The 12,456-nt window shown below is 31.7% G+C and overlaps 1 protein-coding gene across 2 annotated transcripts; it reads right to left on the reverse strand.

Moving 5' to 3' along the window:
- Positions 1-2,723: 2,723 nt before the first annotated feature.
- LOC103491743 (uncharacterized) lies at positions 2,724-5,646 on the reverse strand. Of its 2 annotated transcripts, none has more exons than XM_008451812.3 (4): positions 5,065-5,646; positions 4,816-4,987; positions 3,224-3,501; positions 2,724-3,082 (listed from the first exon to the last, which is right to left on the reverse strand). In XM_008451812.3, exons 1-4 carry the CDS (start codon positions 5,494-5,496, stop codon positions 2,975-2,977), a joined length of 990 nt encoding a protein of 329 aa, XP_008450034.1. In that variant the 5' UTR covers positions 5,497-5,646; the 3' UTR covers positions 2,724-2,974. The 2 variants fall into 2 exon arrangements, with proteins under 2 accessions (XP_008450034.1, XP_008450035.1); XM_008451813.3 differs by having other exon boundaries at positions 2,724-3,105; positions 5,065-5,642.
- Positions 5,647-12,456: the final 6,810 nt, after the last annotated feature.

Genomic DNA, 12,456 nt, shown 5'->3' on the forward strand with positions numbered 1-12,456 from the left:
CTTTTTACATTTTAGTTATAATCTTAAATTGTCTAAAATTTAGAATAATAAACTTACACACAGTTTTCAATTGTACTCGAACTTGATAGCTTGAAGATATTTGTAGCATAAGCACAATTTAATCATACTACTTTCGATTACTAAAATATTACGATGATGACAGTTAAACACAGACGTCTCTCTCTCTGAAAGGTAGATCTTTAACAAAAATGATGAACAAACATTAGAATTTAACAGATGTTTGTGGATAATAGATCGTAGATGTTTTAAAATTTTCATCCCTAGTTAGAAGTTCATTTATAAATGAGTTTGTTTCTTTTTAGACAACTTTCTTTTTTCTTTTTATAAAAAAGTTAAACATTGTGGAAACATCTATAATCATAATTATAAATAAAATGTCAAATGTATTATTAACAAGTGTTTCTAAATGCACGTGTACTTTGTTGTTGTTGTTAGATTTATGATTTTCAATAGTTTGGATCATATATTATTTATATTAATAAAAATATTAACTATTTTGATTTAATGATATTAATAAGTTGTTAAACATTAATTATTGATTATTTATATTTGATGAGTATAATATTGTTGTAATTACTTTTGTAATTACTTTTGAAATTTCAAAATTTTAGTATAACATTTTAAAAAACAGTATAATTACCATGAAAGTGAAATATTAGTAATCAAACTCATAATATATCTTAATTATTGGATGAGTTACTTTAATCCATATAAAGGGATTTTTTTAGTACATATAAAGGAATTTACTAATTATTTTGAATGTCATGATCTAATATGTTTATGACAGCAATAGCATCGTTTGCCAATAGGATTTATCTAACATAAACCTCTTAAGATATTACACATCTATTTCACACAATTATGGAAAATGTGTGTGCTTACTTGATTGGCTTAAATCAAATCATTCTTCAAAATGCAACTCTATCAAATTTTAAGTGACACTGCTTTTTGAAATCCTACGACTTATTATGCTACACCAATATTAATGCAATCTTCTAATTCAATAAAGATGGATTTTAACTAATAGATATATAAATAGAAAACAGAAAAACAAATTATAAGAAGAAAACTAAATCATCGTATAAAACAATAGTAGGAGTGAATATAAACAATAGGAGTGAATATTTTACAAAACTTTTCAAGTTTGTTACCGATTTTACTTAAATGATTTATTAGTTTTTAAAATTAGTTTTAATTTAAGCTCAAATCCTAAAACTAATTCTAATAAATAAATATGTAATTTAAATATGTTAGATGTTTAGTTCTTCACATTCTTTTCAATGCAATTAATTATTAAAATAGAAACGACATCATTTGTAAATTTAGAAATATGAACAGTAATCACCACTAAATAGAATGTTTGTTAACATGTAAGTAATTCTTATGTGTTTTTTGAATTGTTATTCAAATTTTGTTAGTAACATAAATTGAGAGAACAAATAAAACAAACTAACTATAAGTGTTTGTGGAGAAAAAAAAAAAAGATAATAGCTATTTATATAGTTACCAGTAGAAGTAAAGGAGTTTACAAAGCTCCTTGTAATTTCATTATTAAATTAAATATAATTAATATAATCATTAACTTTGTAATTCATGAAAAAGTTGAGATAGTTAATAATTAACATGATAGAATTAAAAATATATCCTTCGTTATACTATGTGGATATTTAATTGAATTTAACCACCATGCAATAAAGGAGTAATAAAACTTTGAATGTAATTACTAAAAAAAACTTAAATATGAAGTAAACAAAATCGAAAAAGAATCATTTAATAATTAATTTGAATTTTGAAGGATATAGAAGCCAATTTTTTTTTTTTTTTTTTTTTGACATATCATCACTTTTTAATATGAAGATAAAGCTTTAATTATTTTGATTTATGTAGGCTTCTATCTATTGACTTCTAATAGAAATCATCATTTTTATCCAACCAAAAACCTAAGATATTTCCCTATTCTCCATCAATCATGAACTTTCTTTTCGACTGAGAAAAAAAAAATTAATTTAATTGATATATAAAATCTTGGAAAGAGGAGAAAATCTTCAATTACAAAATACCCAATCCTAAATCTGATGCAGTAAAATGCCATAATACAATCAACCACATAGAACAAATTCGAAGAATAACTAAACTATAAAAATTAAATGGTTTATTTTACAAAATACTACATTGAAATCAAGTCAAACAAATTCATAATATAATCATTAATATGAATCCTCCTGATGGAGATAATCCATAACAAACTAATAAATTCACATGAATCTGACAAAAAAATCGCATCTTCCAAAAAACAAGAACTTTTTCCTTTTCTTTTGCAACACTTCGTCAATTATAAGTAAACATAGAAACAATAGGTAGTGAATTAAAAGAAGAGCATAGATGAGATAATCTTGACTTTTGCGACAAGCTAAATTCACGTAGCACTTGCAAAAAAAGTATATCTAATTTATGAAATCTTGAGCAAAGGAACTTACTCATATTGGAAAATGTTTAATGTAGGGTGCAATAATGACTGTGACACTGCCTGCTGTAACTGTGATATCTGGAAACAGCCACCTCTTTGTGTGCAATGCTGCCAAGAGCCTTGACAATCTCTACAATACTAAACTATTACTTCAATTGGATTCAATATAACCTCTTCTACAAACTAAAAATGCATTTACTTTGTATGTGATTTTGCTTCACTCTCACAAAGTCAATATCAAAATCAGAGGCATCTAAATACTTTGTTATTTCTTGGCCATAGAGAAATGTTTACAAAAATAACCTATCCATTCTTTTACAGTAAATATAATTATTTTCTCAACTGCTCACAGCTATCGTATGCCTAGAAAAAAAGTCTTACAATATAATTTAGGAATGCTTTTGGATCTACAACAAGAGACAGAAACAAAAAAAGGCACCATCCTCGCTCTCAGTGCACAATAAGAAAGTAATCAGATAAATGAACTCAAAACCTCCTCGAAAGAGCAAGAAATACTGTGGCAGATGAGATCTGAACCTGTAGATCAGCAATATCGACATCGTGACCACCTTCAACCAGACCCCACTTATCCACCTGCAAACATTTTATCAATTTTTCTTTTTTTGGTTATAATATGTTAGTGTCATTTATTTCTTGATATGACATCATCCTAGGACTCTTGCAACGCAGAATAAATATATGTATGATAAGGAATAAGGGAGAAAGAAGTAAAACCTGGAAATCTTCTTCGAGTCTAATCAACTCAATTGCTTCTTCGATCTGCAACTTTCCACGAAAAATTCCAATAGCAATTATTAAAGAGTGTGCGGCTGACGCGATGGCATCGATTGATGCCAATTCACAGTCATCGGTTTTTCTCAGAAGATCTTCAACAGCCTTTATAAGACCGTCCTCCTGATTCCCACCAAAAAGACTGGAATATACAATAGGCTTAAAGCCAAATTCTGAATGCACCCAGTCAAGTAAAGGATCGATTTTCTCCACTTGTCGTTCTGCAAGAAAAATGTAACATCGATTATGTACTGAAGCCTTTACGACAACCCATTCCTAGATAATAATCTCTTGCATTAAACAAATTTGTCAATTTTCAATCCTAATTCTTGAAGTTTTTGCATTGCAAAAAAGGAGATAATGTGATTGTCAAATGAGTATCATCACTTCTAAAAGATGAAGTGAAGGAGATACAGGATATATAAACTTAACGTTCCATGTTTGCATGCTATATGCTTGCTATGTTGGTACCTGCATGGGCATTCAAAATTTCTGACAGAACCAGAAGGAGACATTATTGAAATATGAACTGAAAGACACCAAATTAGAAAAGTCTATACTCGGAGGAATTGAAGGAAGAGAAAGAGGTAAGATAGGAAAGATGATGTAATGGGTGAAGAGTCTGTTACATGAGAATATATTTGTTTGGGCAATAGAGAGTTTTGTTAGTTACATTTTTCTTTCCTTTCAAAGAGGATGGGGGTATAGTTAATTTTCATATTAGGACATATATGAACTGTAGCTCTCTTAGCACTGAGAAAGGGAGGAAGCTGAGCTTCCTCGGCAATTTTGTCTTTAGCGTGAATATAAGTCCAGGGTAATCAGAATCACACTGTGGCTGATAGTCTGATATAAAGTTCAATAAATTGTATCAAGAAAATGAAACGCCCTTTATTTAAATTTATTTTTCGAACAAGAAAAAATATACCGTGAGGACTGACATGTCCTCTTACTAATAATTAAGAATAATAAAAGACAGTGGTCGATCAGTTATATCACAATGTAGATATTATTGCAGTTACGATTAAAAAAATGTTGAAAATTTAAACTAAAAATAGCCATTGATTACTCATATCAGGATGTAGATGTTTTTGCAGCTACAACAAAGAAAATGTTGTTGGTCACTCTATCAAGGTATTGATGTTAGTGCAGCTATAACAATTTTTTTTTTTTTGGGAAAATCTACCAAAGGATAGGTGTTGATCACGAATGTCAGGATGTAAAAGCTATTGCAGCTACAAAAAAGAAACAAAATCTTGGCTACTCAACTGATTTCTCAACTTTTAGAGCCTTCTAAGTTAATATATTCTAGTTCTACGCAGGAGTTAAAGACATAAATTAACGAAATACCACTCAATGTATGGCTCATATTCTGTTCATCAGCCTTTAAACACAACAGTAAAATAAAGATAGGGAATAGAAAGCAAAGTAAAGCTGTTCTTGCACAATGCACCTAGTGAAGTTTGAACAATCAAACATATTAATCTGTTATCATCAAGAAATAAGCTATGAGCTCATAGGTTTAGTTAACATACCATAAACTCCACTTGTTAAATCGTCCTCTGGAGCACGACAGAAAACCAGATCACGATTGAATTTCCCCATCAAATGTTCGATAATCTTGGGCCGGGTTAGAGGCACTCTTTCCAAAGCGGTACAGGCCAATTTCATTAGAGGCATTGTGAAGGGTCTAATCCCATCTGTTTCCTACATCGATTGAAGCTTCATTTCAATTCAGATAAACAAAGTTTCAATAACCTCCCAAAAAGGATTATAAGAATCACCTGATATTCCCACTCAGCAGCAACGGCCTTGGCGAGGCCGAGAGTCGGTAGCTTCAGAGGCCTCTTGGTAGGAGTCTTAAGCGTCCGGTAATCAAGCATCACCGTCCATCCATTCCCATCATCCGCTTCCCTCGTAGTGACTTTCTGGTAAAAGCGCTTACCCACAATGGAACCAGTCATGAACGAGGTCGGCATCGTGACGGAGGAGCTGGAAGGGGATGACGAATTAGAACGTGGGGCCTTAATGAAAACAGGCTCTTCTCTAGGGTTGTCATTGGAGAAAGTGAAGGAGGCGGCGTCTGAAGGAGATTGTTCGGGAGCGGTGGCGACACTGGTACAAAGCATACGGTAGCGGAAAGAATGAGATGGAGTTAGCGTGGGATTGGTGATTCTGATTGATTTAGCCATTATTGATAAAATTGAGGTCGACATTTTGTTGATTTTGCGTAGTGTTAGTGAATGATGTGTACTAGGGTTTTAGAAATTGAGGAAGAAGAGGATTTTGCAAATTGACGGATGGCTTTACATATTTTCGGACTCCGACGGTCGATTTGCAGGTCCCCAAAATTTTATTTGAACTAACTTTGTGAAAAGTAATGAGATTTCTTTTTTTCTTTTTCTTTTTTTTTTTCTTTTTCTTTTTCTAATAATGACAAAAATAGGGATTAATTGGATAAGAGGTATAGTTTTTGAAAAAAATAAATCAAGAGAAAGGAGTTGTTTTTGTTCTACGGTTTAAAAGTTTGGGTAAAATATGCTTTTTCTATTTTATTTAATATCTTTGTATAGTATTGTTGGAATATTTTCACTAGAACACAATTCACATATTTCAAGAATGTATTGAGTCATTGATCTTAGCTATACACATATCCACGACTTGTCTCGTGAATTGCATGATTTGAAAAAATGACAGCGATGGTCTGTTTCACTAATTATCATGATATAACAGTTCTTTCAGGTGTGAATAGATAACTTGTTTGTGATCTAACTTTTTTTGAATCAAATAAATATTCAAAATTTGCATAACCATCTAGACCAAAATTCAATTTATTTGAATAAAATGCATTCCCATCGGGTAATGAAGTATGTGCTTAATTCTATTTCAATAATTTTTTTCGAAATGTATTGTGTTTAGCTAATAAATTTATTGAAAATGCAATATCTAATCTTGTATTATTAAAAAGATAAATAAGTGCACTAATTGTACTATGATATGATACTTCAGGACCAAGAAAATTTTTATTACCATCTCAAGGTCGAAATATATCTTTTATTACATCCAATGAACGAACTTATATTGGGATTTTCAACGGATGTGCTTTACCAATATAAAACATTTTTCAAAACTTTTTATGTATAAGTCGATTGATGAACAAATATCTCCTCTTAAATGCTCAATTTGCAACCAAGTCAAAATTTTGTTTTTTCGAGAACTTTCATTTCAAATTATTTCTTAAGATATTTTATTGCCTTTGAAAGTTCTAATTATATTTAAATTATCAACATATATAGTATAATATCAAACCTTGACTGTGATTTATCTATAAAAACACACGAGTATATTGGATTATTTTGATATCCTTCTTTCAACAAATATCCACTTAGGTGATTTATGTAACTTTATCAAATACAATTTTTGGGAATTTGATTTATATGCTTAAAGTTAAATCCTTCTAAAATTCTCTTATAAATAACATCATCAATAGATTCATATAAATGTGTTTTGACAACACCCATATGATACAGGTCCAAACTTTCATACGCAGTCAAACCAACTAAGAATCTTAGTGCAATTTCATCCACCACTAAACAATATGTCTCTTTATATATTAGGTCTTTGTAAAAAACATTATTCAACTAGTCTGACTTTATATCTTATGACCTAATTTTTTATTTCTTTTTCTTACAAATATCCACTTGTATTCTACAAGTTTGACATCTTCTGGTGTTTGGACTACTGGCCCAAAAACTAAACATTTTAAAAATGGGTTTAATTATGTCTCTACTGCTTCTTTTCACCAATCTTTTCTCTGTCAATATTCTTTATAAATTTTGGTTTTAGATCTTCATTTTCAAATATAATATTAGTAGCAACATTATATGCAAAAATATTGTTAATAACTACATTAATTCTAATAAATGTAGAAATACAAGTTATTGTATTTCTTTTCTCAGAAAAATAAGATAAAAATGATAGAAATACACAAGCTAAGTTAAACAAATTATGGATTTAATTTTGACAATGCTTTGCAAGTTTGTTAAAATTAGGAAAATGATGAATTGATGCGTTTTTTAACTTGTAAACATGCACATTTTAGGAAGAAATCGTGCACAAGCTAGCAAGCAGCTCCATGGTAGACTTTTGCAGGCAATCAATTCATTCCCAAATGCTTGCATCGGAAGTCCTAACAAATGCATGTGGACCTGAGGTAATCTTGCCTGCGATGGATCAACGTTGATATCATCAGTGGCATGCTAACATTCTCACCCACTAGCCAGAGATGAGCACATTTGCTGCAACTTGCACTTCCCAAACCACTCGATTAACATAACACAAATGACTTTACTATGGGTGTAACCAATGAAGTGCAAGGGTCGACAAAGAGAATATATATATACGCGCTTGGTTGTTCTTATACACTATATGTTCTGAGCTATCGTACATGGGAGATATAGGCTCTGAGTTTGCGAGTAAGATAGAGTCATGCGATAAAAAAGGTTGACGCGTACTTAAACATTGCTATGTCTAAGGATATATTGCATACATACAAGTTTTTTTCTCTTTTGTCCAAGTGTAAGCCAAAAGAGAAATTTCCTAGATAGGTTAGAGTCGATCATAGGAATTATTGCATTTAAGAATATAACATACGATTTAACTTCATGAGGTTTTTGTATATAAGTTGTGAATAGTATTATCTATCCTACGTATAACTATATCATGTGCATTGGAGAAATAAGATGGAAATGGATGTAAGGGCTATACATAATATGTACTCAGTTGTGTTTAGGTGATATGGATAAGGGAATACCTATATAATTAGATGCAATACAAGGACAATTAGTCAATCAAGGCTCTACAAATCATTTATTAACTTCAAACTTAGACCGAGCAACCTGTCGGTGTCTTTTCTATACTTGCTCGCCTTTCAGGATGCAAGTACTCAAAGTTACTAGATGGTTTGTATTTGAGTCATTTGATTGCATTATCTACAACTCATCCTCTATTAAGGCAAGCAACCTCTCGGTGGCTTATCGCCACACAAGCTCGCATTTTTTATATGTATGTTGAGGAAAAATTCGACGACAAGAATGTATTGTTACATTCTTTTCACTGCTTATTTAAATATGTTCAGGTCATCACTTTTTCTAGTGACAACACTTAATACTTCATTCTTTTTCTCGAATAGAATGAGGTATTTTACAGCATTATTTAACTGAACAAGAAAAATAATACAAACATTCAGATTTCCTAGTACTAATTACACCTTATATCTTATCATGTTTTACAAAGAACTAATAGTGCAAAAAGTTAAAAAGTAGGAGAATGGAAGTAGTAGGAAATTGCATTCATAAATAAAAATTTAGACCTTTGGGCCATGAGGTTCAAATTACAAATATAAGATTAAAAAAATTCAAGTTGAAGCATAAGGATGTGGATCGAGCCTCTAAGCATAGTTTCGTATACTCATCGACTCCCTTTTTTGCCTATTATGTTGAGGGGGAGAATGGTTGTGGATTCCTGATAACTTGTAGAAATACAAGTTATTGTAGCCTCTTTTATAGAATAACGAGGCCAAAATGTAGAAGTATGTATCAAAATGCCATGATTATGTTGAAAAAGCATAAGTATTTAGAAATACATTTTACATAAGTATCCATGTATGTTTTACCGTGTTTTTAGTGTCTTAAAGAAATAATAGAAATAGAAGAAGAGACTAGTGAATCATAGAGAATCTCATGTAGAAGCTACACGAGAAGAGCCCGTCTGGCAAAGGCAAAGGTTAGGTGAGGATCTACATCATCACGCGAGAATGGTTCACTAGAGAACAAGAATGGTAGTTGGAGATTATGTGATTTGACAAAGGCTACAATCAATGCTGACATGACTAGAAGAATATAAGTTTTCCACCAAAAGTTGCCTACATAAAGTCTCCTACCTCAAGAGGAGATTTGAATGGACCAAAAAGGACCAGTTGTATGAAGAGCCAAACGTCTATTTCCGGTCAAATCATAGAGGAAGGCGAAAAGGAGTAGTCTTTCTACTGTCTGTAAAAGTATTCTTCTTCTTCTCTGGTCAATCTATAAGTGAGAGCTTAGAGTATGAGTAGAGAAGATGTCATTTCCCATTTCTTCATAACTTGTAATGTTCATTTCTCCATTTACCATTTTTGTACTCTTTTGCAATGTATTTTTTTATATTATATAGTGGCCTAAGGCCTACATTCTTTAATATATTGCATGTTTATGCCTTTCCAATATGTCATTTCTTTACTATTCATCTTTCAATGTGTTATTTGTAGTTTGGTCTTGTGATAAGTTCTTGATAAGAAACTTAACCTATAATTCTTATCGCGTTAGTTGAGCTATAGTCATCATCACTTGGCCAGTGCTTATTGACAACTATCCGAGAGGGTTAGTAACAAAGATATGGCTAATGTGCATAAGGAGGAGTTTGGAGACAAACTCCACCTTGGCGAGATAACTTCCATCATTTGTGTCCTGAAAGGAGAACAAATTAGGGTATAGGTGTCGAGAGGCTGTCACTCTTAAAAGAGAAGTGCTATAAGCATTATAAGTGAAATCTTCTAGATTTATCTTGCTTAACTAAGTTTAGTCATTTGCGTCCCGAAAGGCGAACAAGTGTGGCATTTAAGACACTGAGAGGTGCTCGCCTTAATCGTAAACTAGTTATTTGAAATATATCGCATCAAGGCTTTTGCATGGTTTAAACGCTTGGTAATGCGTAGAATTCCTACTTTTTCTAATATACAAGTTAGTTCGCAATTCCATCTTGCCTCCATATTTATCACCTTTTGCAGACCCTCAGTGTAGATAAGTAGATATAGTTAAACATATGTTTCATTGTACTGTATAGATAATTCTTTTATACCACCTAAATGATGATATCAATTTTCTGTGTTCGACTCTAGATCACCCAGATAAACCTTTTGTTTTGCTTATACTTAGGCAAGCAATAGAAAAACTTATACTCAATGAGGACTTAGTTTTCATGCGATAAAGAGGTACATAGTGAGTAATTTGCTTACAATAATCATGATCGATGACTTATCGCAAATGATTAAATATGTATATAAACAACCCTGAGACTAAACATAATATTTCTCAGCAAGAGATCATTTATTCACTAATTCCTCTCAACTCTATTCTAAGCTCTCACCTAAAACACAAAAGAGAGGTGTTAGGGATGAAGTGAGCTTGCTATCTAGATTCTTACACACGTTGTTTTAATGAGATAACCTTATATTTATAAGTGAGAATGGATGGGATTGAACATCGTTTGGGCTTTATTATTTCTTTGATAAAGTTGCGGAATGCTATAAACGTCCATTTCGTCCTTTTCTGACATTTGCGCCAACCATTTTTATCTTCTAGCGATACAAATCGCCTAGCATCATTTCTCTCATTGTTGGGTTGTTGTGTACCTCTTCACCTGACGTTTGCCGCTCGCTACTCTTCTCTCTTTAAAAATTCCTACTACTTAAAATCGTGATAAATAGGCATAATACTCTTTTGACACTTATATCGCATAATCATCTTATTTTATCTATATCGCTATATGTTTTTTTCCATCGTTGAGACTTCTTTATTCTACCTAAAAGGTCATAATAACTTGTATTTCTACAAGTTATCAGCACTAAGAGAAGAAGAGAAGATGCTTGACCACTTTTTACCAAAGAACTGAAGTTTCATCCTCCATAGCTCACTGTACTCTACAACCATCTCTTCTGTTCATCCTTACGATGAAGCTTGTAAAAGCTCAACCACATCCCAATGTAAGCCACCATCGAATAACTTCAAGCGTCAACAACTTGGAGAGTTGCCTCAATGTGATTTCATCTTTCTACCGTTGATTTACTACTTTTAGTTGCTTTCTTAGATTCAAAGAATTTATTTTTACTCTCTTTTGTACTTGTTCAACTACTTACTTCCTCTTTTTAGTAAATCATGAAATATTTCAACATCTTCACTTTGTTCTTTGTTTTTACATTGATCATGAGTAGCTAAACGCCTTTGTGTAGGTTGGAAAATGATATTATTAATCCAAAAGATTCAATCTTGGGGTATAATTCTTCTTGTTGAGTAAAAGGTAAGTTTTAACTTGTTTCCTTTTGACCAACTTAAACAAATGAGAAGGGTCAATACATGAGAGAGTAGAAACTCATCTAGCTTGTACTCAACAAGTTAGGAAACTTTTTCAGAAATAAAAGGTTTCTTAAGTATAACCTCTCTTAAGCATGAATATTGTGACTAAATCATCGCGATGAGTTCTTAATCAAGAATCAAGACCCTAAGGTTAAATCGGAGGAGTGATGTTCATATTTCCCAACCCTCTTTCACATCATTTACATCTTGCCAGCTAGTGTTTACGTATTCTTAAACATCTTCCAGACCATTTTCTTTAACTTGGCACCTCTAAGAGTAACCTATAACCTATCCTTTTCTTAATGAGATATAAAACAAACATCTCAGTGTTCGACCTTAGTCTTTACAAAAAAAAAAACTTTCTATTAAATTTATACTTGAGTTTAACAAAATGAAAACTTGTTTAACGATAAATTTCAACTCATATAACCTAGATCAATGCATATATTCAAGAGAATAGTGTTGTCTCTGTGAGCTTTTATGATTAAAGTGCAACTAGCTTTAAGCATCGCTGTTAGAGATTTTTCTTGATTAATCTAAATATTGGTTTGGTTATTTTCATTCTTATAGGTACCATCTCGATGACAGATGTGTAATAGAGTTTCTTTGATCTTTTGCTAACAATACATGAGTGACAACTACCATACGAAGTTCAATATTGATCTTGAGGTTGAGAGAACTTTTCGTCGGAGGGTGACAAGAGGCAAAACAAAAGAAATAAAAACATGGTAGATCAAAACAATCAACGATCGGAGAATGCAAGCAATAATGCCAATACCAAGCCAAAGCAAATGCAAAAGTAAATTCGAGTTTCCTAGCGCATGATAACAACAGGTCAATCAAGAAGTATTTATAACTTATAGAAATACAAGTTATTGCAGCCTTTGAGGAAGAATAATGTGATCAAAATGCATAAAAAATGTGTCAAAATGTGAGCTTATGTTGTAAATTCATAAATATTTGAAAATACACTTTACATAAGCTTTCATGCCTGTTTCACCTTATTTT

The sequence above is a fragment of the Cucumis melo genome, chromosome 6, assembly GCF_025177605.1.
Source record: "Cucumis melo cultivar AY chromosome 6, USDA_Cmelo_AY_1.0, whole genome shotgun sequence".
In the NCBI taxonomy this organism is placed as follows: Eukaryota; Viridiplantae; Streptophyta; class Magnoliopsida; order Cucurbitales; family Cucurbitaceae; genus Cucumis; species Cucumis melo.